This window comes from Anser cygnoides, chromosome 12 (assembly GCF_040182565.1).
Source record: "Anser cygnoides isolate HZ-2024a breed goose chromosome 12, Taihu_goose_T2T_genome, whole genome shotgun sequence".
NCBI lineage: Eukaryota > Metazoa > Chordata > Aves > Anseriformes > Anatidae > Anser > Anser cygnoides.
Genome location: NC_089884.1, coordinates 8860478 through 8873798, shown reverse-complemented (window position 1 = coordinate 8873798; position 13321 = coordinate 8860478). Strand labels below are relative to the sequence as shown.

Genomic DNA, 13321 nt, shown 5'->3' with positions numbered 1-13321 from the left:
ATTATAATCTTGTGATTTAATGGATTTTAAATAATCAGTTAAATCTGCAGTTTTGATCCTGTCTGCTTTAGCCTCCCGTTAGGTACCTCAACAGTGATGGTGTCTTTTATTAGGGCTATTGACACTGCATTAGGAATGGGTTTGAGTATTCTGTTGTTATTGCCTCATGCTGTTGAGCCAAAATAGTCTCTTCACAGACAATATCTGCCTATGAAAAAATTAATTATTGATTCAATTGTTCATTCAAAATATCTCAAAGTGGCTTTTATGCTCTTTATGGAGGAAATTTGCACTCAACTTGAACAGTTAAGCAAGCAATCAGAAAGAACCTTGCATATGCATGGCTGAAGGATCTGAACTCATCCCTCTGCAGCTCCAAGAAAGCTGAGAAAAGGAGGGGAATTTGATTAGAAATTTAGCTCTCACCTTTCTTTCCCTGTCAAATGTATTTGAAAATGAAAGAGACTCTTGGTAATTCACTAAGTTGTCAAGTTTTATAAAGATAAGTGTTACAGAGAATCTAATTATGTGAGCCTCTCTAAATGAGAATCACAATGGTTGCTAGACTTAAACAAACTGCTGTCTTTTCAAGGTGGTTTGCATGTGCTTCTGAAGTGGCAATCTTCTATCAGAAACCTTCCTACTTGACGGAGATCAAATTGAAGGGGACCAGGGGATCGAGTAGTCTAGTAGAATTCTATTCAAAGTGGCAAAACATTTTGGTAGAGGAAGGCTCTGTGCAGTGAAGAAATTGATTATAGATATAGCAGTGCATTCCCTGCTCAGATGTTTTGCAGAAGTAATTATTTCTATGATAAACTGGAATCACTTTTTTTGAAGAAAAATATTTTTAAAGTATTTTGGTGTTCTGGAGAGGAAAAAAAAAAAGAACTGTATGGGAAACTCCATTCTAAGGTACTTTATATATATGTAAATGTATTACACATGCTGTGCATGGGGTATGCAAAAACTATGCAATATCTGCATTGGGTAACTGCTTTCACTACATAGTAGGACTTCAACCAGAATAACCCAAAAGCTTTGGCACTATAAAATGTGTTGTAGAGAAAGACGTTCCATAGCTTTTGTGCTCTTTAGTGTTATGTATTTATGTTGGTTATATAAAGACCACGCAAGATGCTATAATTGTCTGGCATTTCAACAGCACTGCTGAAGCTGCCTCTAGAAATGAAGCTGTAAGTACAACACAGCAGATTCAGTTTAGATTTCTGATTGCGTGGAGGATGTTTGCCCTTCAGCAAGAGGTTGTAGATCAGAACAGAAATTGATCATTTGCTGGAATTCGTTCTGGCTTGGTTTGGTAGCTGAATAGGCCTGCCTGTAGTCATTAGTTTTTGCTAGGTTCTCAGTTATCATTCCTTAATCTTGACTTTGTCTCATTTTTGTCATAAACCAAAAAGACCCCCAGTCACAGCACAAGTGTTAGTTATAAATTCTTAGAGAAAAATATTCAGGGTTGTCTTAGCATCTGAGCACAGTATTAGTAGTTGGAAGTAAGTTGATTTTAGATGCCACTTACTTTCTCCTAGAGGTGTCATTTATAACCACTTACATAATAGAAAAATATATTAAAACTAGCATGGGCATAAGCTGTAGCTATATTGGGCTTTCAGTTTACAAGAAATTATAAGAATTCCAGTTTGTCTGAGATGCGCGAGAATGCAATTACTATTTAAAATAAACTCTACGAAGAGCTTAGTCATTACTTCAAATGACTCTATCAATCACCATGTTCTTTAATAAGACTACCTTTCTTATGCTAGTTGTTTTCCTGTAGAGTTTATGCTTAAAAACAGACAGCCTCTGTCACATTTATCTTAAGTGGATCTCCCTGGGGCAGCAAGTAAATGTAAAACTCTGTTTACAGCCATTTTTCATTTCCCAAGCCTTTTAATATCACTCTCTCAGGCTTATTTCTATGTCATTCACTTCATAATGTACTAAGTTGTCTTCCTACTTTCTACTGCTTTGTATGAGCAACACCAAATGGCAATTTCACTCTTGTTGAATGAGTACAAATTAAATCAAAGTCTGGTAAAAATACTTGCCTTCCACGATTGTTTCAGAGGTGAATACTGAAGGATATATCACAATATAAAGAGGTTATTTTTCTTCCTCTTTCTTTCAAAGTGACTTCTATTTTCAAAGAACCATCATTTTATGGTTCTTTGTCTATGGCTTCCTAACACTGAATCTCAAAGCTGCTACAGGAAAATATGGCTACATTTCAGAAACTATTCTTTGGAGCAGCTGGGGATTATTGGCTTTAAACATCTCAGTAATCCTATACACTGCTATAAAATATAATTTAAAATTGCAAAGGATTAGGATTTCTATGCACAAGATTCTACAGAACTCAGAATAGGATTCTACAAAGCTTACTATGCATTTTAGAAGGTAACTTTTATTGCTAAAGATGAAAATCACCTGTTCTGTTAAGATTTTATTTATATATTTAGTACATACAAATCTTACCATGACCTAGAGCCTTGCTATAGCAGGATATCCCTAGAAGTTTCATCTGTTTGCACACGATATATAAACTTAAATATATACACACGTTAATTCCGCAAAACTGCAACTTTGGGTTATAATCCTTTATAATTGCATCATGCTCCCATGCAACACAGTGGAATATGAAGAGTGTGTTGGGGGGGGGGGGGGGGGCTCTCATTTAGTGGAATAACTAGCAGAATTGTTTTCCCAAATATCTTTAAAGATTAAAAAAAATTCCTTTTATGGACTACTTTTGTCTCAAAAGCCTAATTATGTTTTGTGAGTGACACAAAAGACTTGATATCAATTTGCATTCAGATGAGGGTTATTTGCTGTTTGCTCCAGTGAGACCTGAAATATGCTTCACCAAGAAGAGAGATTTAGTGCCTCTGAAGGGCTCACAGGGAGTTAGTTGCTGGCGGTCTGTTTTAGAATTAAACATTGAGAAAAATGAGATTTACCGGTTACATATACAGCATGAAAATCTTTTCCTATATCAGAGATCAGAGCTCTTGTCATTTAAACAAAATGTTTTACATTAGACTACTGGATATTGTCCTTTAATGCTTGACTGCCAGTAGATAATTATATACATGACTAGTCTCATGGGATTTGTCATATTCATAAAGTCAGTTAGCTGGGTTTGGAGTCTTTTAGTTTTTCATTTTCCTATTTTGTATGTGATGAGTAAGGGCCACGATTCTGGCACTTCGAGAAGGAACTCTATGGGTATATGAATAGAGCTCTGTGTCCTGATGCTGCTGTGGGAGAAGGGGTTCACTGGAGGAAGTGAAAATCCATCTCCTGATGGGATGATTTCCTGACTGGAATAACATGCACAAAGCCCTTCACTACTGTAGTGCAGCTGAAAGTTTTTTTAAAAACAAAAAACAAACAACAACAACAACAACAACAACAAACAAAAAACAAACAAACAAAAAAACCAATGAATATTGTCTTGTCCTTTCATTCAGCTCATTCCATTTAAAGTACACCTTGGGAATGATGAAATGATGAGGTGCCAGTGTTGCACCTTTTTCAGTTCTGTGCATCATATAGGTAGCTCTGGGAAGAAAAAACCAGGCATACTCTGGTTCCAGTGGGAAAATACAGTAATTCTAATTTTAATTCTAATCTTGTCCAGATTCAGGGTACCTAGAATCTCTGGCATTTTTCAGGACTGAAGGACTTGTTCTTGGAACTGTTTTTTCCATGTGTATCATGCAATCTGGATAGGCTGTATAGCAGATCTGATACTTTGTGAAACACTATTTCAAGTAAATAAAATGAGATGTGCCTTCTCTTCCACAAGAATTGTTTGCAATGAGTCTATCTAAGCTAAAAAACGTATTCAGAGATTGGTCTGATAATGCAGTGCAGTTTAAAAGCAAAAAGCAATTGATAGAACTAAGTCAAACGTGGAAGTTACTTTTAAAATAGAAAAAAAAAAAAAAAACCACCATACAAAATACTAAGTATTTTATCTTGTTTCATAATCAAAAGGGACCAGGATATTTTTAAATGTTTAGATGCCATTTTCTTGAAATGAGTCAAGGAGGAAAACAAAGTTCTGTTAAGAGGGGAAAAATTGAATTGAAACCAAAGATTAAGTTATCAAGATATGTGAAACTTACTGATTAGGGCTGAGTAGCTTTCTGCAGCAAGAATTAGCTTCACTCAAAAATATTTTCATATTAATTATGTGAATTTCTCGAAAATACTTAGGCATCAGGTATTAGAATACAGCATTTCTACAAGGTGATAAAAATACATGGCATGTCTAAATCCTGTATTCACGCTGCTACGCATACATTTACAAATGCACATCAGTATCAGACAGATGTACACTTGCACATAGAACTAGTCCACATCCCTCAGTTCATGTCTTTTAATAAAAACTCCCAAAGCAGTTAAATTCAGGATGTGCCCTAAAGATTAACCAGTATGGGCTCACTGGGACTTAACTGATTATTTGATCTGGAAATCTTTCCTACCTTCTTTCCATAGGAACTGTTCATTTTCATGACCCTGACTGTAGTATTCAAGGAAGAAATAATGAACCATTTAAGTTAAGCCACAGATCATGAGCCCCAAGCCTGTTCAGAATGGCCCTGACCCTAAAGGAGAGAAACGTCCAGGTTGGTTTTGCAACACCTGCCTGCATGGACGAGAGGTCCCTGAGGAGCTGGGGCACTGCCCAGCCTCAACGGGTCCCTCCCTGCCATGGGCTGCGGGGGTTCCTCCAGCTGTGCAGGTGCTGCATCCTTCTGCCCAGAGCTCGGGTGTTCTGACCTTCAGAGCTACCAGGATCCAATATTTATGCTGTCATTAAAAAACTATTCATTTTTTCATCTGACAATAAAATTATTGTAAAATAAATTGTTCATCTTTTCAGCTAATTCTAATTACAGCTAAAATCTCATTTGGACTGGTAGTTTGCTATATTTACTTGACACTCTTGCAAAACATTTCAGAATATAATCATCTGTTATTATATTGCTACACTGCGCTCTTGACTGCTTTCTGCCAAGTGTATTCCTGAGAACAATTGCTGTTTTAATGTATCATCCAGAAGTTGTAGCCTAGACAAATCAGAAAAAATTGTTTAGTCTATTATAATTTGGCATATGGTCATTTAATAGCACACAGGAAGTCAGCATGAATGTTTGGGATTATTTTTGCTATAAATATAATGAAAGAAATTTAAAATTGGCTAGACCATTTCCGTGACTGGTCTTGTCATTAAAATAATCATTGCTGGCTCTTTATTTTTGTCTGTTAGTCATCTATAAGCAGTCATTCAAATTTGTGTATGAAGTTTTGTCGAGCAGACTGACTTTTCAGATTAGCCTGTTAGAGCTGACACCACCTCTCTGCTGTGCCTCTGCATTTTGCAGTCTCAGTGCGAGGATGCAGAAGGGCAGTGGAGCTGATGCATGCTGGAGCCGCCAATGCTCCGGCTCTACACTGTGCTGTAGTCTGTGGACATAATTTTATTATTTTTCAGGTTGCTGATGGATGAGTTCTTAATTAGTTGAATAATGTATTTTCACTAGGAATAGTGATGGATTGTATTTTCTAGTGGTAGCAGAACAGACTTTGCTTATGATAAAATTGAAATTTGTTAGCTTTGCATTTCCAAAAATAAGTAACAACTGTAACTAAAGAACATAGAGCTATTATCCACATAGCTAGAAGTGCCCTGACAGCTTCTTCTCACAGCTATTTAGGGAGAAATACTGCATTTCCATGCAAACATTTTGACATCCCCCCTATGCATGATGTTCTTCAGAGTGTGGACTAAATATTGTTTTAACAATTCTCAGTCTTACATACGTCAACTGATAACTTACATGGGAGCATTTTGGAGTCCCTTTGCATTCATGTATGCCACTGTTGTGATTTAATCTTGTGTACTGCACGGTTTTTCCTTTACTCTGATAGAGCTGTTATTTGGTACCAAAATTGCGAATGTTCGTTTGTATGTGATTGAAATCTGTTAATGGAATTGCTGCTTTTGTGAAAAGGTGTTTCTTAGTTCAAGCCTGGTATCCATTCTTCCACTTAAGGAAGAGGGAAGCAAGACTGGATTTTTACAGATTTCTAAGGAAAACCTAGGATTTCAAAATTACAAGTTGTGTAATTCTAAGCAACAATGGAAAAAACATCAGGATGTTGCAATTTGGTCAAATGCCCACCCAGATTCTGTTTGCTGTAGTTGAGGAATAAAATCTGTGTGCAGAAATAACAACGATGTTGAGGATCTCTCTCAGATCATGACTTTAAAAAAAAGTCTAGAAACAGTCACAGCAAATGGTTGTGACAGTTCCCTGTATGTGTAATGTTGTGCAGTGTCTGAAAGTAAGTGCTACCCACAGAGAATGTGTGGACTCTGACCAGAGCAGCATTCCAGCTAGCTGCTGCAAGTGCCGGCCTCAGATCTGTATTCCATGCTTAGAGGATGATGAGGTATTTGTCCCTCAGCACCGTCCATGGGAGAAAAGGAAAAGCTTTATAAATTGCGTAGCTGTTTTTCTATATTTTCTGCCTGAAAAAAATGGGAAACTGTTAGCTTTCAGCAGCTGAGTTGTGTTAAAATATTTGAAAGGCCTTGAGTAGATTGTTTTGAAAAAGAAAAAAAAAAAAAAAGACTTGTTTTTTGTTAATAATACCACTTCATTCCTAATGCAGTTTATTTTAACTATAGCTAAAGAGCATCTTGTGCACCTTGCCTTTTAGTAAGAAAGTACCTTGCAGAAAGCCAAGCTGTAGCTGTTAGGAATTTAATTATTTCACAGACTTCAGTGGAACTTTATATTGCTTTATATTATTAACTTTTCTAATGACAATAGGAGTCATAGGGCTTACCACTGTGGCAGCCTCTATGTAAGGGAACAGAGAGAATGAACTGCAGGCAGGGAGAAGGAGAGGGGGGCACGCGGAGGCTGGGCAGACCTTCCAGCCTGCAGCTCTCACCTATCTAGCAGCAGATCACATACTTAAGAGCCAAGTTGGTATTACTAGCATGGAGTCCTTTCACAATGTAACTCAAAATAGAAGTAATTACCATTTAAGTGCTATAGTGATTTATTTTTTTTGCCCAAACAGTGTTCGTAGGATGAGATATAACCTGAAGACATGTAGCATTATTGCTCCCTCTCTATATATGTAGAGAGAATAAAAACAAAAGGTAGCAAGCAATTTTTGTATTAAATCCTCATTAGTAAATTAAGCATGGATGTGTGATTAATGTTTTGTTTCCAGCACTTCATACTTGAATAGCTGATAATGACCAAGGTATGTGTCAGCTTGGCTCTTCCATTATTATTAAGCATCTTTATAAAGTGTTTACTGATTTACATAACAGTATTGAGAAGTTTGGGAATAATGGTCATATTTGTTTACTTATTTTCATTGTTGAGATCATTATGGGATGTTAATGAAGAGTAATTATCAGAGAGTTTAATTTTCAAACACATCCAAAATCTAGTAATGTAAGCAGTTTACTTAACATTTTTTAGCAGCAGGTTATAAAATGCACAGCTGTCTAGGCATGCCTTTCTATTTCACTTCTGTTTGGAGCATGTAGACCCTGCTTAACAACCCCACTAGTAATTGCTGCACACAAATACCATGCTAGTATACTTGTCCAGCATAATTAGCTATACTGGACATGGCACTGAAGGCTATTTGGCTGAAAGGACACCCCCTAGCAAACTACTTCTGAAGCAGCAGTATTGTTGATTAACTGAATGCAACTTCGAAGCAGACTGAACTGGTCTTACTATGTAAATTATTTTTTTTTTTAGTGATGTAACTTTATTATTTATAATTTAGTTACACCACTGAATTTCTGTAGACAGACTACCCAAAAGAGTTAACAGAGCCTGCTTGCTGTGGGGTCAAATTTTGCCTACCACAATGATGTAAACCCAGAGGTGTTTCTTAAACAAGACAGAAGAGCTCATTTTACATCTGTGGGATGAGTACAGAATTTGATGGATTGTATTTAAAAAGATCCTTGGGTTAATAGATAGTTAAATGGCAGGGAAGCTTGGTAAGTAAATACTGCATACTAGGGGTTTCAAATAGGATTTTTTTTTCAGTTTTACATAGAAAAAAAATCAATGTCCTTTCCTTTTAGAACTTCTTATCATCAAAAGCTACTGCAATAATTAGTGTTGAAAGACTTATCATACTTAAGCCACTTCTAAAACAGGTTAAATAAAATTTTTCATGTCCTTTAAGTCCTACCTGATTTTTACCTCTCAACAAATTAGAGATATAAAAAGCTCTGAAAATACAGGCCTAATGCTCCACAGTTCACACGCAAATGTTGTATTAGAATAACTGAATTTTAAGAGCATTTTTCTGACCAAAATAAGAGATCGTTTTCTTTTTCATATCTCCCATGCTATTATGAGTCATCTGTAATGTGGCATCGTGTAACAGTAGTAAAAAATGAAATGGATACACCAAATGCTGTAATGAATAAATACGCTTAAGAAAAGCGAATGTAGAAATTCCTCACTTTGTGCCAGATTATGTTTATATTTAAATGTGGGACTTTCATTTAATTCACTATGCTGGAGTCATTATGGTGTTATAACTGAAGTTATTTCAGTTTTCAAAAAAAATTAAAAGCAGCTTTTTTGAGGAAATGAAAAACAAATATTTCCTTCCTTATTTATGAATTATTTATAAAACTCAATATCTCAATGTTCAGTGTGTGTTGTTACGTAACTGTGCAAAGGAATGTGGATGGGAAGACATGAGTGCCCAGGATTTGAGAAACACTTCCCAAGACGAGTGGGCTGGTTATTAGTGAGGTGTTTATTTGTTGCCGGAGTTATAGGTAGTGATGTAGGTAGAAGCTTTTCCCTATATTCACATTTTCTGTGCTACGAGTACCTTCTTATTTCTCATGAAAAATGATTCTGTTTTAAAGAAGATGGTAGAAATTTATACATATGCCTGTATGAATATAACGTTGAGTGTTTTATTAGTGTGTTGCAGAAGAATAAAACGAATTACACTGAAAAATGAAACAAAACACCCTAGGGACCTAGTAAAAATTAGGTGCTCTGTGAAGATTGAAGAATTGATGTTGGAAACCCAAGTGATAAGTCAAAGTGGCCTTTAAGATGGATCGTTAACTGATGGAGTTGTAGACCTTAGTTCAGGTTTCACTCTATTACACAATTGCTGCTTCAAATAATAATTCTGACCTAGTATTATAAAAAATACTAGAAAATAAGCATCAGTGTAATTCTGGTAATTTATACCACAGGGAAAACAGGAGCAAATAGCCACATCAATTGCTGTATTATCAAAAGTATCTAAATATGTTTGTGTTAGTTTATGGCATTTATCATCACCAGAACACAGACAGAAACATTGGCAATCAGTGCTGCTTCTCAGCTTTGATGACTTGATCCTCAGAGGGAGTGGAAATGCTACTTCAAGGACCTAAGTCCAAAATTTAGGTCCTCAGAGTCCGGTCAGCCACTGCTCCTGCCTTGAAACCCCCAGGCATTTATTTTTGGGCATGAAAATCTGTTGGTCATTCCAAGGCCTTTTTGCAGGCATGTGTAGAAATATTCCAATCTTGATAAGCAAGTATCTTGGTATCTGTCTTATATCTAAACCTATGGCTTAACAGCTTATATCTAAGGCTTATATCTAAGCTTCTAAGAAGGCTTAGATATAAATTAGATATTTCTACAGTCATCTCGCATCTTGGGCTAAGTCCATTTGGAAGGATCATGAGGGAATATAATTCAACTTCCAAATGAGTGCCCCCAACCAGCAAGTCAGGAGATTTTATAAGGTGGTAGTTACATGTACTAAAGCACCAACTATGCTTGTTACTTAGTATTTCGTAATCATTTTTATATTTTAATCTTGTTATCTCAAAACGTTCCAAGTTAGTTCTAATTATGTTTTGCTTGATAAAGAAATTATTGCACCTCAGAGACATAAAAGAATTGACATTTTTGTCCATTTTACTTTCTTTCAGGAATTAAGTTGGGAAGCTGCAGAGCATTAAAGTGATGCATTCAGTGTGTGGTTGCAACCTATGTGCAGAACATTTTATCTGAAACTCTTAAGTGGCCCAAACTTTTTGACTTCCAAGGTGGAAGGGGTAGATTCTCGAATACTCCTGTGCCTACAAAATAACCAAAAATGAAGGAGGACAATTGTTTACATGCCGCTCTTATCTGCCTGGGCATGCTGTATTACAGCCATGCCATAACTACAGAAAAACTGAACCACACAAGGCCATCACTTCATGGTCACCATGAAAAAGGAAAAGAAGGACAAATTCTTCATCGTTCAAAAAGAGGCTGGGTGTGGAATCAGTTCTTTGTTATAGAAGAGTACACGGGACCAGATCCTGTACTAGTGGGAAGGGTAAGAATTTGTTTTTCATTCACTGATTAATATTCACTAATTAATATCATTATTTTGTGAGTTGTTCTTTTTCTTGCCATTGCTTTTCTGTTGCATTAGCTCTTTCTTCAGCAGCTACTTATTTACCTAAAATTAATCACGTTATTGTAGTTCAATTAAGGAGCTAATCAAAAACAACCTAAGTGAATACAAGTTTTTTTTGTTGACCTCAGCAGTGTTTGAATGAATGCATATAGTTGTCATTTAAGACCACAGCAATCACTTGAACAACAGCATGTCCCAAGAATATCTGGTATCATTCTCTTTAAAATGAGTAATTAAAAGTGTAATGTCTAACCCAGCAGCTCAGTAAAAGTGTACAGCTCAAAAATATCTCTTCATCCTTTCATTTTACAGTTATCAGTAAAATTAAGTATATGAGGGGTAGGTATATATATATAGTAGAAGATATGTATCTGTGTGTACGTATGTATATACACACATCCTGGACTGGTCTTTTTTTCTGTTACTATCTAACAGTAACTGACTATATGTGTGTGTGTGTGTGTGTATATATATATATATATTTAAAAAAAAAAAAAGGCATATTTACCAGTTTATAATGAGTCAGCTGAACTGTACTGACTTAATGCCAACACAAAGAGTGGAGAACTGGATCAATGACACCAAACACCATTCTGGGTATTCTTGTTTGCAAGATGGTTAGAAGCATACAATTTGTAGATGTAAACATAAAATCAATAAATCCATAATTTGGCTCAATATTCCCTTCATTCATCAAACTGAAGTGTACAATTGTGAAAGTAAGATAATTCAGTAAGGACTTGTTACTTTTTTTGTAACGAAGAGGTTGAAAGTAAAACCTAGTTGGCAATCAACGACTGGCTCATTTGTTACATCCCATCTGTCAATTAACTTTTTTTACACAGTAGAATTCTACATTTTGCAGAATCTGATTAGCATGAAAGGTACAAAACCTTTGTAAAAACTCTGTAAAGCTCTTTCTTCCAACTTCATTTAAATAAGGATCCTGTTATAACTAACTTCTCATGTATTTTCTTCCTTAAATCTCAAAGCTTGAGTCTCACTTGCACTCTGTGTGTGGTAGCATGCAACTCTATGCAGGCAGTGTCTGAATGCAGGGCAGATGTTCATAGCATGGGCTTGTGTATGGATTATTGCCTAGTGTAAGACAAGATTTTAGAAAACTGTGAAATTATACTAATTTTATGTTTTTTTTTCTTTTTTCTTTTTTTTTTTTGGTAAACACATACATGAAATTTATGCTATCTTGTTAAAGTATATCTGTTTCTCATTTTGTAGCTTCATTCAGATATTGATTCTGGAGACGGAAACATTAAATACATTCTCTCAGGTGAAGGAGCAGGAATCATTTTTGTTATTGATGACAAATCAGGGAACATCCACGCAACAAAGACACTGGACCGGGAGGAGAGAGCTCAGTACACTCTCACGGCACAAGCTGTAGACAGGAACACTAATAGACCTTTGGAACCACCCTCTGAATTCATTGTCAAAGTTCAAGATATAAATGACAACCCACCTGAGTTCCTTCATGAAAACTACCATGCCAATGTGCCAGAGAGATCAAATGTAGGTGAGTACTCATAAATGTACTTCAGTCCCTGTTTTTTTGAGGATGTTGCATTGTCAGTACTTCTTGGCTTAATCTAATTCTTCTAGAATTTTGGGAGGTAAATTTTCTTCAAGCTCAGTCAGTGACTCAGTCAATTTATCTAATTTGCTGACCAAATCAAAGCTTGTTGAGCTACTGTCATGGTTGAGGTGTCTCTAGATTGCTCCTAGAACACATCTGTTTCTTCCTAGGCAGGAGTATGAGGCTCCCCTAGAATTTATGGAGTGTGAATCCTCTGGGGTAAACATCAAGATCATTCCTTTGGCTGAGCTGTGTAGTAAAGCTAAAGAGCTATTGCCACACTATTTATTCCATTTTTATCTCTTGTTTGAGCGTGTGTATATCACAGAGATTTCTACAGGAATGATTTCTCTGACACTTTTTGAGGAAAATGTAAAAAGAAAACTGTTGTTTGGCTGTCCAATGACAAAAGGAATATAGTGCTATAAACTGTTGAGGAAAAAAAAAGCACAATGATACAGAGTGACTGCTGACTTTTATACATTCAGTGTTTAGAACATTAATCCACATCACAGTTGGTGACAAATCTTTGTGGATTTTATAAGTTTATTCTGTCATGTATAAATTGCTAAGTGAATTTTTTCATTTACCAAACCTGGAAAAAAAAAGTTAAGATGTAGCCATACTGAAAGTATCTCTGCTTGGTTCTTACAGACACATTTGCTTTTGTTTGTATTTCCTCTGTCTTTGCTTTCCATCTTTAGGTACATCCGTTATTCAGGTAACGGCTTCAGATGCTGATGATCCTACATATGGGAACAGTGCTAAACTGGTTTACAGTATTCTTGAAGGTCAGCCGTACTTCTCGGTGGAAGCTCAAACAGGTATTATTGACCAGTTTATTTGAGTAGGACCTCATAACTGGAATCCATTAAAATGAAGAATTAAATATACTGACCAAGGCAGTACATGTGCTGATGTGTTTGAGCAAAGCTTCCTTGTTCTCTCTTGATGCTAGCTAAGCTGCTTAGCAGGTTGTTCCCCTGGCATTTAGTAGAGCTTCTTGGTACACTACACTAGAAAGATGTCTCTATCTTTTGTGGTAAGATATGGTATGATAGAAATAACAGTTTCTGTGCTGAACTGTAATTCTCTGGGGCAGCTCTGTGCTCAACTATTCTAAATATTTGGGCTAGTTTACTTTCATAGTGTCATGCACAGCATAGAGGAAAGAGAATCTGGAACATTATTGCAAATATTTCTGCATTTTAA

General features: G+C 36.1%; 1 protein-coding gene across 3 annotated transcripts in view; it reads left to right on the top strand.

Annotated features, from left to right (window-relative positions):
* The window catches only part of CDH11 (cadherin 11), an 82180-nt gene that overhangs the window by 51441 nt on the left and 17418 nt on the right, over positions 1-13321 (top strand). For all 3 annotated transcript variants that reach the window (XM_048068825.2, XM_067004181.1, XM_013176658.3), the window contains 3 exons: positions 10037-10431; positions 11755-12049; positions 12814-12933. In XM_048068825.2, coding sequence (XP_047924782.1) covers positions 10204-10431; positions 11755-12049; positions 12814-12933 — 643 coding nt within the window. In that variant the 5' untranslated portion in view covers positions 10037-10203. The remainder of the gene's footprint in view (positions 1-10036; positions 10432-11754; positions 12050-12813; positions 12934-13321) is intronic.